This window comes from Pongo pygmaeus, chromosome 4 (genome assembly GCF_028885625.2).
Source record: "Pongo pygmaeus isolate AG05252 chromosome 4, NHGRI_mPonPyg2-v2.0_pri, whole genome shotgun sequence".
NCBI lineage: Eukaryota > Metazoa > Chordata > Mammalia > Primates > Hominidae > Pongo > Pongo pygmaeus.
Window position 1 is genome coordinate 12,018,803 of NC_072377.2, and position 22,316 is coordinate 12,041,118.

The 22,316-nt window shown below is 39.2% G+C and overlaps 1 protein-coding gene across 2 annotated transcripts in view; it reads right to left on the reverse strand.

Moving 5' to 3' along the window:
- Nucleotides 1–19,725, reverse strand: part of CTNND2 (catenin delta 2) — a 948,689-nt gene extending 928,964 nt beyond the window's left edge. The window contains exon 1 of one of the 2 annotated variants that reach the window (XM_054488747.1): nt 19,099–19,725. In XM_054488747.1, the coding sequence (XP_054344722.1) occupies nt 19,099–19,135 (37 nt within the window). In that variant the 5' untranslated portion in view covers nt 19,136–19,725. The remainder of the gene's footprint in view (nt 1–19,098) is intronic. The other variant, XM_054488746.2, reaches the window with a different exon arrangement.
- Between the last annotated feature and the right edge of the window lie 2,591 nt (nt 19,726–22,316).

Consider the following 22,316-nt stretch of genomic DNA (forward strand, 5'->3'; position numbering starts at 1 on the left):
GCTCACTGTTGGGCATATAAAAATGCTATGTTTTTTTATTGGTCATTTTGTATCTTGAAACTTTACTGCATTTATCACTTATTTTATTATACTTCAAGTTCTGGGATACATGTGCAGAATGTGCAGGTTAGTTACATAGGTATACACGTGACATGGTGGTTTGCTGCACTCATCAACCTGTCACCTACATTAGGTATTTCTCCTAATGCTATCTCTCCACTACCACCCCACACCCTGACAGGCCTCAGCATGGAATGTTCCCCTCCCTGTGTCCATGTGTTCTCCTTATTCAACTCCCACTTATGAATGAGAACATGTGGTGTTTGATTTTCTGTTCCTGTGTTAGTTTGCCGGGAATGATGGTTTCTGGCTTCATCCATGTCCCTGCAAAGGACATGAATTCATCCTTTTTTATGGCTGTATAGTATTCCATGGTGTATATGTGCCACATTTTATTTATCCAGTCTATCACTGATGGGCATTTGGGTTGGTTCTAAGTCTTTGCTGTTGCGAATAGTGCTGCAGTAAACGTACGAGTGCATGTGTCTTTATAGTAGAATGATTTACAATCCTTTGGTTATATACCCAGTAATGGGATTGCTGGATCAAATGGTATTTCTGGTTCTAGATCCTTGAGGAATCGCCACACTGTCTTCCACAATGGCTGAACTAATTTACACTCCCACCAACAGTGTAAAAGCATTCCTATTTCTCCACATCCTCTCCAGCATCTGTTGTTTCCTGACTTTTTAATGATCACCATGCTAACTGGTATGAGATGGTATCTCATTGTGGTTTTGATTTGCATTTCTCTAATGAACAATGATGTTCAGCTTTTTTCATATGTTTGTTGGCCACATAAATGTCTTCTTTTGAGAAGTGTCTGTTCATATCCTTCACACACTTTTTGATGGGGTTGTTTTTTTCTTGTACATCTGTTTAAGTTCCTTGCAGATTCTGGATATTAGCCCTTTGTCAGATGAGTAGATTGCGAAAATTTTCTCCCATTCTGTAGGATGCCTGTTCACTCTGATGATCATTTCTTTTGTTGTGCAGAAGCTCTTTAGTTTAATTAGATCCCATTTGTCAATTTTGGCTTTTGTTGGCATTGCTTTTGGTGCTTTAGTCATGAAGTCTTTGCCCATGCCTATGTCCTCAATGGTATTGCCTAGGTTTTCTTCTAGGGTTTTTATGGTTTTAGGTCCTACATTTCAGTCTTTAATCCATCTTGAGTTAATTTTTGTATGAGGTATAAGGAAGGGGTCCAGTTTCAGTTTCCTACGTATGGCTAGCCAGTTTTCTGAACACCATTTATTAAATAGGGAACCCTTTCCCCTTTGCTTGTTTTTGTCAGGTTTGTCGAAGATCAGATGGTTGTAGATTTGTGGCGTTATTTCTGAGGCCTCTGTTCCATTCCATTGCTCTATATATCTATTTTGGTACCTTTTTGGTGGTGTCTAAATTTTTCTAAATGTAAGATCATGTTGTCTGCAAACAGTGGATAATCTGACTTCCTCCTTTCCAATTTGGATGCACTTTATTTTTTTCTCTTGTCTATTCACTCTGGGTAGAAGTATCAGTACTATCTTGAAAAAAAGTAGAGAAAGTGGGTATCCTTCTCTTACTCCAGATATTAAATAAAGGCTTTTAACTTTAACCCATTAGCTATGATGTTAGCTGTGCGTTTGTCACATACGGCCTTTATTGTTTTGAGGCACGTTCCTTCTATAACTAATTTGTTGAAAGTTTTTATCATGAAGTATGTTGAGTTTTATCAAAATGTTTTTCTTCATCTATTGAGATAATCATATAGTGTTTTGTCCATTCCGTTGATGTGATGTGATTAATGATTTGCATATGTTAACCCATCTTTGCATTTTGGGATAAATCTCACTTAATCATGGTGTATAAAAGCACTTTTGGATGTGCTTCTGAATTCAGTATGCTAGTATTCTGTTGAGGATTTTTATATCTATGTTCATCAGAGATAATGGCCGGTAGTTTTATTTTTTGTTGTTGTTTCCTTGTCTGGTTTTGGTATCCAAGTAATGCTGACTTCATAGAATGAGACTGGAAAAATTCCTTCCCCTTCAATTTTTTGGACTAGTTTAAAAAGAATTGGTATTTGTTTTTTAAAAGTTTGAATTCAGCCATGAAGTCATCCAATCCTGAACTTTTCTGTTTTGGGAGACTTTCTATTACTGATTTAATCTCATTACTTGTTACTGGTCTGTTCAGGTTTTCCATGCAAATGGAAACCACAAAAGAGCAGAAGTAGCTACATTTATATCAAAGAGAATACACTTTAAGTCAAAAACTATAAAAAAGAGACTAACAAGATCCTTATATAACGATCTTTGGGTCAATTCAGCAAGAGGATACAATAATTGTAAATATATATGCACTCAACACCAAAGTGCCCACTTATATAAAGCAAATATTAATAGATCTAAAAGGAGAGATAGGCTGTTTTTAGAAGACACGGGGTTTCACCATGTTAGCCAGAATGGTCTTGATCTCCTGACCTTGTGATCCACCTGCCTCGGCCTCCCAAAGTGCTGGGATTACAGGCAGGAGCCACCGCAGCTGGCCTATTCTACTGCTTTTTAAAAATAATTTTGAGTACTTATTCTCCTTCCCCTCACCTTTGCCAAAAATCCATGACATAACTGATAAAAATATTTTAGGCTGATTTGCTATTTAATTAGAAATCAATTTGAATAATAATTCTAAAATATTAGGACATAGTCTAAACCCACTAAAATCAAACAAAAACATCGTTCCCTTTACATACAGAGGTCTTTAAAAACTTTGAGCAAGCAAAAAAAAAAAAAAAAAAACTTCTAGTGTTAAAAATTAGGTTGTAAAAAATAAATAAATTTTATCTTTTAGGACCTAATTTCTCCTATTATAAGCATCTTAGATTAGTATGGCACATTTGTTATAATTAATGACCAGTATTGATACATTATTATTAACTAAAGTTCATACTTAATTCAGATTTATGTAATTTTCCCTAATGTTCTTTTACCGTTCCAGGGCCCCATCCAAAATGCCACACCACATTTAGTCATCATGTCTCCTTGAATTCCTCTTGGTTCTCAGTTTCTCAGACTATCCTTGTTTTTGATGCCCTTGACAGTTTTGAGGCATACTGGTCAGGCATTCTGTAGAATGAATGTCTTCCACATGATTAGACTGAGGTTATGGGCTTTGGGGAGGAAGCCACAAAAGTAAAGTACTATTTTCAACACATTGTATCAAGGTATGTATAAAGTAGATTTTTTTAATTGACACTTTTTATGAATTGCTTACTCATATCCTTGGATGCTAAATTATATTTTAATGTTTTCAACCTGGTATTACCAGCATATTCAATCTGAAGTAAACATTTGGACAAGACTTGAGGGCTTCAATTTTATAAATGAATGGCATTCTTAAATTAATTATAACCTCATTTAGAATAATCATATGACATTTCAAAGTGCAAAAAAAAGTTGTTGAAACTTAGAAAATAGAATATTGTAAATATTAGAACATTACATCTGTCCTTTAATTAAACCTACTGTAGCTTAAAGGCCAAAGTTACAACCTTATGGGTAGGCTAAAAGACTCAGGAAAGGTAGAATGGTTGACGAAGATAAGAATATTTCCCTGTGGCAGAGAGTGACTGCGTGCACCCCATTCCCCAGGGCCAACGTACTAGCCCACAGTTCTTTAAATTGCTCAGGGACTTAAGCTAATTCTTTCCAGCCTTGCCAACCTTAATCCAATCAATGGTTTCCCCCATGACCTAAGAGTTGGCACATCTCCCTTAGTATTTGAAAACACAAGAGAATTCCAATCTCTTATTTGTCAAGCCACCAAATGAAGAATTTCAGGGGGAAGAAAGGAATACATGTAATTTTTCACTTATTAATCAGCTCCTCCATTGAGGAGAATGAAAATAATTAAATAGTTATTTTTATAGATCAAACATGGTTACCTGTCAGAAATCTCACATGATCCTCCCACCTACTACTTGCAACACAGCAATGTTGGCCTGGTTGTGTATTTTTCAAGTTCCCAGAATGACTCCTTTTTTTTTTTTTTAGATGGAATCTCACTCTGTCACCCAGGCTGGAGTGAGATGGCGCAATCTCAGCTCACTGCAACCTCCGCCTCCCAGTCCCAGTTCAAGCAATTCTCCTGCCTCAATCTCCCGAGTTAACTGGGATTGCAGGCACGTACCACCATGCCCAGCTAATTTTTCTATTTTTAATAGAGACAGGGTTTCACCACCTTGGCCAGGCTGGTCCTGAACTCCTGATCTCATGATCTGCCCGCCTCAGCTTCCCAAAGTGCTGGAATTATAGATGTGAGCCACCGTGCCCAGCCCCTAGAATGACTCTTAAATAGAAACCTTTTCACGGCATGCACCAACCTTGGTAAATAATCAGATGAAGGCCCCTTTTCCTTCTTTCTGTAAGACTCAAAGCCAAAAGCTGGAATAACTAGACAGCATGCAGAATGTCAACCATGCAGCTGAAGATAGGGAGAAGAGGCCAGAATGCCACCTTCCACCGAGCCCTGAGATGATCTACACCCAGACACACCACAGGTAACACATTTTCAGTTACAAATCTTCAAATGTCTCTCTAAGACTAAACTGAGTTAATGATTTTAAGACATAATTTAGAGCAGATTCAAACACTAAAGATGCACAACTATGTAGCCAATTCAATGCTCCAAGAGAGAAACAACTCATTCTAAATTAGTGTTTGAGTGGGTAGCCACAATGTAAACATCAAAGGGCAACTACCTTAAAATACTCTTGTTAGGCCAAAGGAACCTCCCCAGTCTAATGACACATTTGATAACTTCAAGCATTTCTGTGTGCAGGTTTATATTTCAAAGACATAATTCACTAAAGGCACAGCTAATTTAAATAAGCAGGGGATTTCATGATAGTGGAGTCCAAACAAGAAATACTAAAGTTTATAAAAGCAATACTTCATTTTATATTAATATAAATGCTCAGATAGACATTTCTTATATGAGATGAAATAAAAGTAAACATGGAATTACTAAAATACCACTCTTGAAGTCACAAGAATTCACTTCTAACATTTTATTACACTGCAACTTTTAAAACTCCATATCTCAAACACATTAAAATTTCTTCTTTATAAAGGACATCACAATGTTTTCAACCTTTATCACTCAAGGTCATGCCAAAATTAGCATCTGAATATTTTATAGTCTTTTAAAATATTCTACTTTTCTTTTAGTTGACAATATTCCAAGTCATAGACAGTACCTTCAATTTAAAGATAATGAAAAACATAAATTCACTTTGGGAAAATAAATCTACTTTGATAATTATATATGTTGTGTACTTCCAATTTTGCCATTATTCATCTATACTTTCTCATTATAATATCTTGAAAAAGTAGCCTGAAAGTTCCCATCAGAATCAACTTTTTCCTGCAGTTCACAGTCCACTACTTTTTCTGAGATGCTGATTACTGGTCCCTGAAAACTTAAACTTGGTACAGTTCTATTTCTTGGTTCTATATTGGTTCATATTAAATCATGAACCAAAAGTATATTCTCATATATTTAACACATCCTCCTGCCACAAAAACCTGCCATAGCTGTATTTATCATGAGATAACCTGCCTTTGAAAGACAACCTGCTCTCTCTGAGGATGCCAGGACATCCATGGCAGCTGACCAGAGAGGCAAAAAGCACTATATTACACCTGCACATGGAAAGGCAGGCAGCTCTTACAAACTCATCTTTATATTGATCTCTCACATCCCTTCAGATGGACTATCTGTCTTCTGTCTTGTCTTCTCATTTCAACATCTATGATATGACTTGATGATCATATATTAAAATTTTATCCTTCATAAGGCAGCTACTTAGATGCCAGGTATGCATTAATGCTTGTGAGTTCCTATGTGTACTATATCAGTAAATGATCAATTTTAAAGTCATTTTAATGATCAACCTTCAAGGAGGTTGCAGTCTAATGGAAGGAGACATGGAAACAAACCTGTAAACCAACAAATAAATGAGATGATTTCTATCACTCATATGTTATGAAAAAGATAAAACAGGGTAACTGTTTAGGACAGAAACACTTGCTTTCGCAGGATGATCAGCAGAGACAGGCGGCCAAAGTGGCTGCAGCCTAATAAACCCAGGGACAGAGAGGGGAGATAAGATAAAATAGAAAGAAGCTGGACCTTTTGCTGGTTATCACCGCTACAGTTATAAGCTAAGGCAAGATGTGAGTGAATTAGAAGGAGCCCTAGGATGGCTGTAGGAATGATGAGCTCACAGTGGGGTGGCCAGCCAGGAGCCTGCTGCAGAAACCCTGGTGAGCAATGAGACAGCTGGATCAGCCTCTTAACACTGAAGGTGACAAGAAGTGGGAGGTTCAACCAAGATGAGAAGCATCCATGCAATTTTGAAAAATACACTTAAAAAGGAACTCTGGAATGCCATATGTTAATAAATATAGACATGTGGGTCTAGGTACTCTATATACCATATTGTTCTATGTATCACATTCTGAATTTTATAAATCAAAGCAAAACACTTAAAGTGAGCTGAATAATCACTTATTAATAAAATAGCTCAAAGAGCTTCATATTATCCATCAGGAATTATCATTCATTTAGGGAATAATTCAATACCAAAGTTCCAAAATCTGCCACCAGAGATTGGCCTTCCTTGACACTGGGTACCTTGCTGGTTTCATCCTGCGGTCTCTGTTATAGATTGAATGTTTGCGTCTTCTCCTCACCTACCACCCAAGTAATATGATGAAGCCCTAGCCCCTGATGTGATGGCATTTGGAAATGAGACCTTTGGAAGGTAATTAGTGTTAGATTAGGTGATGAGGATGGGGCCCTCACGAAGGGATCAGCAGCTTTCTAAGAAGACAGATGAGAGATCTACGAAAGGCCATGTGAGCAAAGAGCAGGAAGGCGGCCATCTGCAAGTCAGGAGGAGAGCCCTCACCTGGAATCAAATCTGCCAGCATCTTCATTTTAGACATTCCAGCCTCTAAAACTGTGAGAAAAAAATGTTGTTTAAGCCACACAATTTAGGGCAGCCTGAGCCAACTATGACAGTCTTGGAAAAATTTGGTGGAATCCTTCCAAAGCCAGGATGCACCATCACTTGACATTGGACAAGTTTTTCTGAACTTCTGAGATGAAAGGGAATATAGTATATTATTAAATTTGGAAATATTTATGCCCTTAGGAAATATTTATGCCCTTCAGTGTGGTACTCAATTATCTACTCAGTGCTACAGCACAGTCTGTGAATCTGTTGTCAAAACGTTCTACCATCTTCTGCTGGTGATTCATGAACAGCTTCACAAATTCTTCTGACATCATAATATTCTCTATAACATCACACATCTGCACATCACAAAACCTGACACCTTACATTGTGTCTATATTTTTAAGCCCAGTATGCACATGCAGCTTAGCTTGTTGATGATGGTGAACTTTTCCACATGCCAATGGTTTCATGCAAAAAGGATAGCACCACGTGCTGATACTGGGATGACTAGCCTACCTTATTTGTCTTCTCGATGCCTTCTAATCAATGTACGAACAGTCCTACATTTCTCCGAATGACCACAAATATCTATCTTCAAAGCTATGCTGACAGTAAACATGTAAGTAACAATGCTCTACTAATATGAAAACTATTCAGCAGAAAAACTGAAATCACTTCTGTAGTAGAAGTAACTATTTAACATAAGTCCTGGGTACACATATTGAAAATTAATAAGCTACAGCACAGAAGAAATATTTTCCCTCATAATCCACAAAGCAATTTGCTCTAAAGAATAAAAAGAAAAAGGAAAGGCAATGGACAGTTGTGTAAGCATCAAAGATCTTCAGAGAAACTGCAAAAAAAAAGAGAAAAAAACTCTTTGGAATTAGATAGCACCTTCTTTGGGCCAGAGCTAAAAAAAAAAAAAAAAAAAAAAAAAAAAAAAAAAAAACTCACATAGCCACCAAATCCCAGCCTACCACATCTCAATTAGCTAAAATGATAAATAACTGTAAGGAACAGCATGTATATTTAAAATCAGATGAATATCACCTAAGGATATTCCAAGAATCAGTGAACACGACGAAATCTACTACTGGTCCAAAAATCTGTTACATTGCTTTCAAAATTCTTATCCTCCCTTTCAAGAGATAAAATATGAGAAAGCACTTGTAAAGACTAACATGCTATAAAATTCTACGGAATAACTTTGCTTATATTTCCTCCCACACTCTGTTCAACTTAAGACAGCACTTTATCCAGCCCTGTCACCAGCTCTCCCACTTGCGGCTCTGCACCGCCTGCCATTCTGTAGGTCTAGCTGCACTATTGTAAAACGCACGATTTATCAGGACACAAGGAAGCCATATAAACTCAAATTATTACTATGTGAACATAAAGTATTTATGTTTACTACTGAAAGATCTTAAATCCTAGTAGCAATTAATGCACTTTAAGAGAATCAGCACATGGAGAAAGGGAAGGATTTCAGAGATGTGATGGAATTAAGGCTGTGCAGCCATCTCAGTTGGAAATCCATGTTTGAAAAGGATAGAAATAGCTACCCTTCAACTAGAAAAATAAATGACTAAACCATTCAGAGGGGGACAGATTATCTAGCTCTGGAGGTATATACATCCAGAGCTTGCTGCTAACTACTAATTATAACTTCTTGCTTCTTTTAAAATTAAATTTGTCCAGTTTGTTGAATGAATGCATAAATCAATAAACAGTGGACTCGCCCATTATAATAGTTCTGTTTCTAAAACTAGTTTAAGCTACCTTGCACCTTTCCACTTCTTGAAATTCCTGCACTTACCAAGTATTACCAAACTCCCAGCTCCTAGCTCATGAAAACATCCTCAGCCTTCCACATCCATCGCCTACATTTGCAGAGGAAGAAGGATGCTGCCTGAACGTTAATTTCCTCCAGCCATCATCTTGGCTCTATCCTCTCACACTCTGCTTCTGTCCTAGGTCCACAGGCTAAGTACAAGCTAAGTACACCCCATGGATCCCCTCAACTGCTGCAACAGGAAATATGGTGTCACTATACAATTTATCACACAACCCATGCTAAACTGCTGAAAGAAGACTTTTGATTTATAAGGAGATCATATCTGAAATTCCTATAGGCAGTCAGCAAAACGAAGATTAGCATCCCCTCTCAAGTACCTAAAACTTTGTAACTCACTAAGTAACATACTTATTGAGGAATGTTTAACTTGACTTCTTTAGTTCCTTCGAAAGTTTTGGGAATCGAGAATTAGATTTCTGTAACTTACACATGATTTCTTCCTATTGGCAGACTACAGTTAGAGTGGTAAGAATTCTGTGCAATTTTGTTCAAAGTATTTAAGGAAACATCTCAAAAAATGGAAGCCAACTATGGTTCACACTTCTAGAACTTCTGATAAAGCCTCACAGGTGCCAGACTCGGCAGCCCACCAAGAGAGAAAATAATATTCTGGAGACATTTCTACAGACTTCACTCTTGAAGGACAATAGGGCTTCATTCCACTCCCAACTTTAAGCAGCAAATATCTGCACCACAAGGAAAAAATACAAGAAACTTTTTGGGCCAATTTTGTATAACTTACAATATTTGAAGTGGTACGAAGAAATAACAAGAATTACTTCTACGGATGGATAAAGGAGAATTATTCCTTTAGGCAATACCCAATAGCATGAAATGTAGCAATATCTTTACAACCATTATGGAAGTGAGAATTTTATAAACATATTAGTAATGAAACTGAGATTTAGTTTTATAGGCAAGAAAATCTTTTGACTCTAACTCTTACCCCCCACGATTACTGTATTTTTGAAGTGCATCAAAAGTTCCAGAGAATATATTTTATACTTACATGTTTATTATGATTAAGCTTCCCAAAGCATTTTCACCTAAATTATCACAGCACATTCCACAAAGCCCTGTGAGTTTTTATCCCAATGAACAAATGACAAAATAGGCAAAGATGTAAAGTCACAAGAGAAGGCAAGTGCCAAGCATGATTTAGATCCCAGAACTCGGCATCCTAAGGCAGTGGTCCCTCCAGGGTGCTGCAGTGTCTGTACCCAAAAGCAACCCAAAGCAAGCAAAGAAACCTTGATTCAGAAACCATTTTTGCCCCAAATGATGAACTAAGTGTTTGTTACATGTCTACTACTATCCTACGATTTGTGGAGCAATTATTTTAAAAGATAGATTACCAGTATGGGGTGGGGCTGGGGAGAAGCATGGTCCTATGTGACCAGAGAGAAGGAGTGTGTGCCTGAGAACACGGGGAGACAGTAGAAAATCATGTGTTTACCTAAAAACAGTGTCCTGACTCTTCCCAATGAACTTGAACTTGAGAAATGAAACATCCCTGAAGAACACACTGTGAAGTGCCAGAACCACACACAAAGCACTGCACCTGTGAGCCCCAGACTGCCACAAACACCTTGCCTAAACACAGTGGTCCTGGAGTCTGTGCAGGTGCGTAATTATGCTTCACGTGGGAAAAGCAAACGCCAGAATTACAGAAAAGCATCTGGCATCTGTATTATTTCACAGTAGAAAGAGCTAATGTGTGTTGTAATAGTGAATATACCACATACTATGCTATGTATTTTCAGTCCATGGTCTCTTAATTCACCATCATAACAACCTGAAGACACAGGAATTATTGTTTCCCCTGTGTTATGACACTTAGTAGTAAAATATCCACTCACTTAGAAAATGATGAAGTTGGGATATGAACTCAGTCAGTTGGGGTGCAACTTTGAAGCTATTTTCTCAACCATTTGCTCCACTGCTGTATTTACTACTGAGACACACGAAATCAGCAAGCAGTAAAATGTTTCCTTAAAAAAGAACTCCTGTAAGACAAGTAAGTTTAACTTCACGCTTTAGAATTATGCTCCCAAAATAAGAACCAATAAAATGATACATAAACTGTTAAGACATGACAGAGTGACATAATTACTATAGACAAACAATATAAATCAATTTTAAAAAAGGAAAATAAATTGAGAAATGTGTATAAGATATAAAAAGATAATTCACAAAAAAATTAGACGCAGACACCAAAAAAATTAGAAAATATTTAATCTCAGGAATATTAATAAAGAAGCAAATGAATTAGAGAAAAACACAATATTTCCCCTATGTAATTAGAAGTTTTATTTTTCTCATTACAACACCCAGTGTTGTTGAAATCATGGGAAAATTGGCACACTCCTGCCTTGCTGAGAGAAATATAAATTGTATAATCTTCCTGGAAGACAAATGAACAACATATATCAACAACCTTGAAAACATCCAGTTCTAGGAAGTAATCTAGAGTAAATAACCTGATGACGACTATTTAGTTATTAGGATCTTAATTACAGCATTAAATATAACTACCAAAAATGAAAATGTCATCAATCTCCAAAAACAGAGTGATGTAAGTAAATAATGTTACATAAAGGTATGGAAAACAGACACTAAAAATAAATACTAATTACGTGAGATGTTAATAGATAACTAAACAGAATATGAGCAATTTATTCTAAATTTAAAAATGTGTATAGCTTGACATTTCTGCTAAAAATATGGTCATTTCTGGGGCTTGCAACCATGCACAAATTTTAACTTCTTTTAATCATTTCTGTATTTTTGAATTTTCAATGAGCATGCATTACTTTTGAAAACAAACAAATCTCAAATTTAAAGGAGAGAAAACATAAGTATGGCTGATCAAAATCTGTGTAATCTACATTCCATGATGAATGGCCTTTGTTAACTTTAAGTCATGCATTCAGCTAATTAATGAACTTCACCCCAAAATATACTATTCTTTTCAAGAATGGAAAGGCATGCTTTTCTTCTGCATAATGTAATATATATATTAAACTATGATATATTTAGTGGAAAAGTAATATATAAAGAACAAAACTCTTGAAACCCTGACATAAACACTGTGTTCTCACATTTGTGAGTGGGTATGTGTGCTGGGTATCACATTCAACATAGTTATTTGCCTTATCTTCTTAGCTTTAGTATTATGAATAGTTCTCATATAATTAGCTACTCTGAAACTATAATTCATAATTGCATATTTCTTTGGCTAGAGGTGCCATAATATATCTATGCACCTGCTATGAATTTAACATTACTCTTTTTCAACCTGAGTTAAGCAACACAAATAATCTGATCCAGATGCTACAAGCCCCAGCCTTCCTGCATCAACCTTCCATGTCCTGGGTTAATGAGACAATTTGTACTATCTCTGAGACTTTTTATATAACACCTCTCTGTCTTTCTGGAGGATTCTTCTTCTTCCTTATTCAGTTTCTCCATGACCCCAAGAACAATGCTCCACACCAGTGAAGACTGTGTTAGAGATGAGAGATTGAACTGTGGCTCTTTTACATTTGGAGCTACCAAAGAGGTTGCTCTTTCTGGAAATTACATTATTCTATACTGTTGAAGGTAATGACTGCTGTATTAGTCTGATTATTTGAAAGTCCAGATAAAATATGTGATAGAGAATAAAATTTGTTTTAAAAAGTGAGCATTTTTAGGTTGAGTAGTCATGCTTAGAGTTAAATACAACATTGTATCTATTTAGAAAAGCAATCTTTCTCTTCTTTCTTTACTGTGTCCATGATTTCTCCTATTAATTGCGAAACATCAAACAGCCACCAAAATCTAATTATTTATACTGAGGTAGAAAAAGCTGTGGATAATAGCTAGCCTAGATCACTTATATATGGTTAGGGAAGTCGGATTTTGACATTGTCTTTTTTATGTCTAATTCTCACCACTTACAAAGCGATCCAATTATTGGCAGTTAAAGAATAACATGAGAAATAGGGGAAGAACGCCAAGGGTAAGTTATTTTAAAGTTGGCTATACATAAATCTGCTGAATTTCATGGACCATAGTTGCTATAAATCAACCAGGGCATTAGACACTACCTTGATAACTCTTGATGTAGTGTCAAAATACCATGAAATATTTAAAGAGCTCAACTACCAAGCAAAGAACTGTGAAAGCTACTATATCCAGAATTCTATCAACTGGAATTCTTCATAAACCATGCCAATGGGGAACACTTCTTCTCTATTCTGATATTTCCTTTCAGGCAAAGGGAACTTAATTAATGTAACACTGCTGGCCTCTCTCCAGCTTTTCACTTTCTCTGCCTCTGAAGAATAAAGAAGCAGCTTGCCTTGCTTCTTCTCTCTTCCTCTGGAGATCATCCTCCCTGCAGAGAGCAAGGCTTGGCTCTGCCAGCTCAGAAAAAGCTCTGTCCCTGTGGGGAGGGAGGAGGGAAAGAAGGCGGAGGACCTGGGATGTCATTCAACTGCCACACCAAGCTATGTCTAATCACAACTGATATTTTTGCCCATGGCAGCCAATTATTTATCTTTTTCCCTTCCAATATCCCAACATGCTGAGATGGGGAGTGGGAAGGAGGAGAGCTTGATATTTATTTGATTCCTTAAAGACACCAACAACCCACATTCCTGCACATTTTGTAATTCTTAAAGTAACTATATGCCTTTCTGTGGTTTATGTAATTGCATATTTAAATGCAAAGAGATAATACAATAAAGCATTTGTACATTATAAGGAGGTTTCTAAACCAAAAGAAAGAACTGCATAAAACATGCACAAAATCCAGTTTTCTTTATACATATCTACTGGACAAAATTTCTAATGACAGTTGTGATAATCACATCTGTTAAACCAAAAATGTTACTAATACACTTCTCTGGCCTTTACCTAGGCAAGAGAAGTGTATTTTCTAATATCAATGATCCAATTAATTGTTCCCCCATCATCTAGTGTTATAAAGTAAACATCCTATTTAGTAACATTTCTGTATCATTCAAAACTTGTAGAAACGTTACATATATGTATTTAACCAAATATAATTGGCTCACCTGCTTACTTTGATCCAAAAAAAACAGAAAAACCCAGTAAAGTCTTTTATCATAACATGTATTTTGCTCTGGTAACTTATAATTGGCAGTTCCCACAACAACACATAAATTTGAATACAAATAACCACATTTATTGTAAAAATGTTTTTCTGACTGAAGATAAATTTGTCCCCCATTATACAGCCCACGTTCTGAAACAAATTCCAAGATACATCAAATCGTGATTATCCTAAAAATTATGTTGCTGAAGATCACAGTTCTAAATGAAGCCCTTCTGGGTTTGATCATCCCAAGGAGCTGGTCATCTTCAAACCTGGAAGAGCTGGGCACTTTTTTGTCTTCACTGAAGCTCTTAAGAGTGAAACAAAAGCGAAAATGACCATCTATTTTCAAAGAGGTACCAATTCACACACTTTTTATTTCTCTTCAAGGACTTGATTTTAATTGGGGAGGGGGTCTTCCCTTTATGTAATACATTTAGCTGTTTAAGGTTTCTTTTTTCTTTGTCATAATGACATGATGATGAGATGCATGCTTGGTGGTTCTAAACAGAGCGGATGTGTAATATCTGACCTCACAGAGAGCGATGCTTATTAAACTGTCTATGATAGTCTTTGTACAACATTAATCTTTGTAGAAAATTTGATCTTAATCAGGTGACTAATATAACACTAATAAAGAATATCAAAGTTTTGTAATTTCTACTCTATTAGAATCTTTTATAATAATGGTGTTGGGAGATATAATTTACTTCTCCTTTAGCTTAACTGCTATATACTTTAATATATAAAAGGCTGATATGTTTCAGAACAGAAAGTTTAGCATATTTTATAAGCAAATCTGCACAATGAAGCAATATTACAATAGGGATTGTGGTAGGGAAATTACAGCCATTTAATATCCTTTGTTAGAGAGGATGGTAACCGAGATAACCTATTTAATTAGATATATATAAAACATTAGTACCTGTCTTAATATGTATATATTGATTTCTTGTGTTTACATAAATTTTGTAATGTACAAAGCCACTTATCCATGCTTTTACTTACTTTATCCTCAAAGAAATTTTTTAAGATATTCTGTCTTATAGTACCCATTTTACAGCTGAAGAAACTGAGTTAACAACTGAGGATCACATAAATGGTGAGGGATACACAGCTAAGAAGAGACAGGGCTGGAATCCACCAAAAGCTAGTGCTCTCTCCACATCTCTGTACCCACCAGAAGCAGAATGCAAAACAGCATTACACCAGGGAAACTTATTTTTCCAATAATTGTCATTTCAGATCACAAACATATTTCTAGAGAAATAGTTGGGCTCTGACATATAACGTGTTTGTGTATGTGTGTGTAACTTTATTACAAAATATTGTAATATATAATATATAAGAACCCAATAAAATAAGTTTCAATATATGGAATTCATTTTGCAAGTAATGTGCCAAGAGAGACAGGTGAATATTTATCTAAGATAGAAAGATTCTAGGAAGCATTGTTTCACTTACTTAGTCATTATTTCCAATTTGTCAAAAACTAATTGATACAGGTACTTCGATATCCTGACATAGCTAAGACACTTCCTACAAATCAATTAACCATGATTCAGAGTTTGGAATTGCACTTAACTGCTATGTGAGCAAAAGATAAACAACTGGAGGTGTCATAACTGCAGATTTTTGTTATGAGTCTTAACATTTAATGGACTAAAAAGCACAGTATGATAAAATATTTCTGTGAGTTCCCTGTGTTGGAGGTACTGTTTGTGACTATAACTGAGTTCATTAAACCCAACCAGGCAGTTTGTTAATCAGTAGGCTGGATTGGCAGACAATGTGATAGAAACTATTTATTGATGACATGTTTAATATTTTATATCAATATAAAAAGCTGTTGCTTTGGCATATAATCAGATAACTTGAAGCTAGCAACAAGTATCATGAACTGTTCCCACTCAAATTAACTTTTCACACACCAGAAGGCTATGAAAGTACTGTGGACAGGAGAACACCTTCAGAAGATGAATGAGGAAAACCATCATGGAAGCCAACAATGAATTTGGCTTGGCAGTGTATTTCCAACTTGCAAATCAGCCAGCAAAGAACCACACCTTCAGCTGAAGTAGTGGACTTGAAAATGACTAGCAGTCCATGCTTTGTTTTTGTTCATTGTCTGAATTATGCCATCCAAGTTTAAGTACTCCCAACTATGTTAAGTCTTTTAAAAATAAAAACTCTGTTAGGAAGAGTGAGACTAGCCATCAAGGACTTCCCTCTAAGAAGTGAAAATAATGTTCACACAGAGAAAAAACAAAAATGGGTGTTCCCATTTTCTGTGGCTAATCATAAAGAAGAAAACATTGGAAGTTCAAAATGTAACAGTTTCTATTTTAATTCAATTGGCTTGTTACAGCTGTATACACTGGTCTATACATAGTGTACTGACCCTATGGACAAATTACAATAAATTATTTCAAATGTAATTTTAATGTTTTCTTAAAGACAACCTGATGAAAACCCCTCTGAAAACCCCTTCGACAAGTCCACACAAATGTATACCACACAAAAAAGAAGTCTGATAAGGCAAAACAGAAAAGAGCAAGTTCTGTAACATTTTCAGTAAATACACTGCATATTCAACTAAATGCCAAAGTAATATTATATTTGAGATTATAACTTCATTTTTAATTTTAGAAACCATTATGAAAGCAATATTACCCTTAGAAATTATTTAACAAAACTATAAATTACATTTGCAAACTAGTATTTGAATTTCATTTTTGTCTCTGATGAACAACTTCACTGGGAGAAAGAATTGGCTTATATTCTATTGTGAAAGATGTAAAGTGGATAGAAATACTGTAATTTGACAGTGTATGACTTTTATTACAAACAATGAAAACATTAGTGACATCTATAATGATTGGGTTATACAACTACACAAACATACACCAAATTAAATAACTCCTTTCCGCAAGACTATGACAATTTTATTAGGGCAATAACCTCACGTACTTATTACAATTGCCAATCAGGTAATATTTTCAATCCACAATATAACATAAAACCCACATATACAGTACATGTAGTTTTTCTCATGCCCATCGGCCGCTCTGGGTACACACACAGGCACAGAGCAATATCAACTAGTCCTTTAAGAATCATGTTTAAGGCTGAAACACTAGACTCAAAAGGAAAAAACAAAAGGAAACGAGACATGTATGCTACTTCAATCTATTGCTTCTTTTTGAAAGAAATTTTATATTAAAACAATGCAATGGGCACAACGGTGTGTTCAAAGTGCTCTCGGAAAGTTCCCTGAATGTGAATAAGGTGAAACTAAAGCAATATTGCTAAAAACTAATCACAGTATTCAATTAACTTGAGCCGTATAGACCTTGCCAGTCCTTCTGCAACACTGACTTGTGATTAGTATAATCAAAGGCCTCCCAAATTCCAACACTTAACTCCGAATGTAATCATCTTCCTTCAAGCCCTGAGCCCTTGTAACCCACAGATCAGTAACGATACCATTTAACATTTTTCCCCAACAACAGTAGGAACATTCTGCGTATGGCAACCATATGCTAATAAAAGACATCTGAGGGCAGTTTAAAGCATCTAGTTTATATTTGAGGATACTCGCCCCTATATGTCACACTTCTCGTAGCACAAATCTCCAAAATAATGCACAGGTTCACCGCCATAACTTGATATGAGTCACAGCAAACACTTCTCCATGCGATTTTAGAAGTGGTGCAGCCCGGAAGCCTTGTCATTATGTAGGTGAATGACCAGCAGCAGAGACCAGCTGGACTCCCCTCGGTAGCTTCTGCCCCTGAAGTATGCACAATGAGATAACTCCTAGGGAGTTTCAGCACCTCCTTGTTTTCATGGAAGTCACTGCAGAAAATCCCAAGCCTCTTAAATATTGGTCACATAGTTCTTAAAAGTGAAAATTTACACCTGTCAGGCCTAATACTATGCTTACAACATTCTCTGTTTTCTAAATCAACATATTTGCTTGAGCACAGTAAAAATACATCTTAAGAACACCTTCTAGAGCTAAGGCGAATCAGATCAGCTCAAATGAGGCACACAAGAAAAGAAAAAAAAAAACACCTTGGAACCACAACCTGCCCCTCTCTCTCATCTCCCACACCCTTCATACCCCCATGGTTACAGCAAAATACAACTTTGGGCATTTTGGAAGTAACTGTTCTTTGTGACACACACACACACACACACACACACACACCCCCCAAAAATTCCCAAGTCTGTTTTCCTACCACACACACCAGGGAGGCTGGCTCAAACCTGCCGAGTGGCAATCGAAGAAAACACACTACACACCAGAATAAGATGAGGGTCGGGGAAAAAAGAAAAAAGCAGCTTCGCTTTCAGCCATTAATTACGGATCACCCAATTTCGCATCGCTTATCTCCCATACACACGCACAGCCTTCCAAACCTGGCTTTCAGGCGGCGCTTTCCGGAGCCTGGCTGTCTATTGTCAGCACGCAGAAGCCCCCGAAACCTGTGAAGCCGGCTGCAAAGGCTTGCTCGGAAGCCGCTAAATATAGACCAAGGGGGCTCTGGGTCTGGCAAGCCGCGGGAGCCTGAAGACACGGCCATGGACGCATATGACTAAGTCTTTCCATTTTGTTCTAGCCAAACATCGTAATGACATTGAACATAAGGGCAAAAGACTGGAGGGAAGTCCTCCCCACCCCCACCCCGTCTCCTCCCGTATATTAGGGACGTCATGAATGCACCGAGTATGTTCTCAGGGTGGCGGGGAGCAGCATTGTCGGTGTTGCCCTAAATACGCTTCCTCCCGGGGAGATGGGTGGCAGGGAGGGGGAGCACGCAGGGCAGCCACTTGGTAACCGCTCCAAGAAAGGCACTAACCCCGGACCCCCTTCCAGGCACAGCGGCTTCGGAGGGGGACCTGGCGCGATCGCGGTCCTCCCGGAGGCAGGCAGAACCCCCGCAGCCTCCGCCGCCGCCGCCCGCCGGCCGGGAGCCCAGGACCACCCCCACCGGCGGCAGGAGGAGGAGGACGGCGCCGGGAGAAGGCTGCGCCCGGCCCCGGCCGCCCAGCCCCGCAACTCACCCAAAGGCGCGGCGCCCGGCGGCTTCCTCGCAAACATGCACCCGCCGCCGGCGACAGCTCCTCAGTCCGGGAAGAGGCGTGCGCGGCGCCGCCCGGCTTCAGGGCAAGGTCCTGACCTTGCCCAACTGCAGCATCTTCCGCTTTTGTTGTCTGAGCGCGGCCGCGGGACAAGGGATGCTGGCGGGCGGCAGGGGCGAGCGCCGCGGGCGAGAGGCGGCTCCCGACGCGAGTGCGCAGCGCCCGGCCCGGCGGCCCCTCCGAGCTCGGCGAGCGCAGCGCCCCCTGCCCGGCTCCGCGGGCTCCACGGGCTCCTGCGGGCTCCTCGGGGCTCCGGGCGCCGCCGCCAGCCGGCCGGGCTGAGAGAGCAGCCGCCGCGCCCGCCGCTCCGCTCGGCCGGCTGTCGCCGCGGGCGCGAGCCTGGGGCCGCCGCGGCGCCCGGCGCCGAGCGCTCCCGAGCTGCGCCCCGCGCGCGGCCCGCGCCACCTGTGCCGCCGCCGCCGCCGCCGAAGGCGAGGCTCCTCCCGCGGCACGCGGCAGCCTCAGCCTCCACCTAAGCCTCGGCGGCCGGCCCGGGCGCCCGGCTAGTGAGGGAGCGTCCGCCCCGCCGCCGAAACCGGCCCCGGGTGCGGAGCATGCCCAGTGCCGCCGCGAGAGCGGCGCTTCGCGGCGCTTATTCCACTTCTCCTGGTTTTCGCGGCAGCAGCGGCAGCCGCGGGAGAGAGGGGAGGAGGCCGCGGGTTGGGAGAGGGCCGAGCATCCTTGGGAACGCACGCCCTGGACCTCAGATGGGTGGATGCTCCGGAGCTAGGCGAAAGCTGGAAGGGACCCGGGAAGGGATGGAACCCCAGGTTACACCGCTTCCCTCATTCACGTGCAAGGCGCTGACAGTTGATTCTGGTGGGGCAGATGTCAGCCTGCAACAAAGAGCCAGGGTGCGAGGGGTCCTGGAGTGGCCAGGTGGGTTGGGGGAGGGAGGCCGGCGGAACGTGCTGGTGGGCGCAGGTAGATGCTCTTGCAGATCCTGTGATTCCAGAGCTAAGGAGGCACGACGTCCAGCAGAGGTCTTCTCCACAGCACCTGCCCAATCTTGCCATCACCTTCCCTGTTCAGATGCCATGTTTTTGGCGGGTAGTGAGAGTTTCTCCTTAGGCAAAATCACTTCAGATTTGAATCTGGAATGTCTGTAAACTTCCTGAAAGAAAAACCCTTGCCCAGTCTGGAACTTGAGCAGATTAAGTTCTCTCTCCTCCCCTTCTTGTGCCACCTTGTCCTCCTCTCTTGGCCTCTTCTGCTGCATCTCTGCCACCTTCTCTTCCTCCTTTTCTTCCTTCTTTCAAAGTGAACCACTCCCCTGATCCTTCCCCACAGTCTTCCAGTGCATCTCGCATTGCCTTCTTCACGTTCAGATCGGTTTTCCATATCACCTCCTGGCTTGACTGCTCCTTGACACCATCGGGACTTCGCCATGCGTATCCTGCTGTGAAATACAGAAAGTGGAATCACCGTATTCAAAGTCTTGTTGAAAAACGAAACCCAAATCATGTGCCAACGAAGGCCTCTGGGCCTTCGCCCCTGTCCCTCTGATTCAGCAACAGTCAGGACGGGGCTCACCCCTGCTGCATTCACAAGCCAAGCCAAGCAGGGCACAGCCTGCCCAGGGGCCAGGTCGAATGTTCCTCCTAATTATGCCACAGGCATGACCCTGAACACAGCAGACTGTCTGAGGTTGTGATCTCCTCCACCACCCCCGAACCCCCCCCCCACCCCCCCGGCGCGCAGAGCTTGTTTCTGAAACACAAATAAGCATGACAGAATGCAGGAAATTGTAGTAAAAGGGATTTGGTGCTTACGATTCTCAGTAACATGGTGCTTCTATTTTGTGTTGGAAGAGATTATCCAACAAACTTAAATGATTTGAATATTCAAGTCTATTCTTTATTATACTTGGGAGTAAGTTGAAATATAAATGGAAGTAAGAGTAAAGGAGAAAAGTCATACAGAGGTTAAATAGGTAACAAATAATTGCTAGGAGGAGCAGATTAAGCAAAGACTATTGACAACAGCACAAATGTTCGCTTTTATTCCTCCTACCCCAGGTGTGGACATGCACACACAGGCTTGGTCTCACCTGCAAAAACAGTTGTCCAAGCTGACTCCAAGTGTGTTAAAGCCAGTTTGATATTAAAATATCCTGAGTCCTGTGAGGGAAGACATGCAAGACCATTTTTTTTCATCACACGTTTAACTGTAATTTTTATCTTAGTTCTCAGAAAGGCAGTTCAATTACACTGAGTACTTGGTACAAGACAAATTAGCAGCACCATATCCATTAGGCCACATTATATTTCAAGAGATGTTCTTAGTTCCCACCTGAGCTTCTGTCAGTCTGCTATTGTTTGGTTTTCTCTTTGCATCTTCTAACTCAAGAAGTCAGTGGGGAGGTGGAAAGGGAGATGAGGGGACATCAATTACTCTTTAGATTAAAATGGAGGTAGATGTGTAGACACTATCCACAGGTAATATATGTGTCTTTTATGCCTAATATAGATCTAAGTAAAGAAAATAATTTTCTAACTTTTTTAGTTATTTTTGAGATGAGCAATGACAAATTCTATCAACTAATTGTGTGTCTGGGAAATGAGCTGGAGGCAGTCCCTACAGATACTGTTGGGGCTGGGGCTGGTGTGATGTGGTTATTTAGGAAGCAGAGTGGTAATGTCCAATGTCCTGACTGCTTTGATTTCATTTTCTCAGTGCCCCATTTCATTGAAACATTTATGATTTTTATTATTCTAGAATAATTTGTAACTTAAGATATTATTCAATTCACAATTAGATAATATTGAAAAGTAAAGCAAAATGAACATGTATAATGTTAGAGCTTGGAACGACTCACTGCTGCCATCTTTTGCCTCCTGCTTCCGATAGTTCCTAAATAAAGGAATATTCTGAATCCTCAAATTCACTATGAGACCAGAACATTATTAGTTTATTATTTTCAAATTACAGTACTCAATGCTCAGTGAAAAACCTTCATTGTATTTCTTCTGTTTATGCATTAATAGTTATGTGATACAGAAATCACATATAAATACTAAGTGCTATATCTCTTGATTTTTCAAATCACTTTTCAAAATTTGAAGCAAACATTTTTATATGGAAGTGTAACTTAATTTTAGAAATAAAATCTAATAATTCAAAATATTTTTTATAAATGT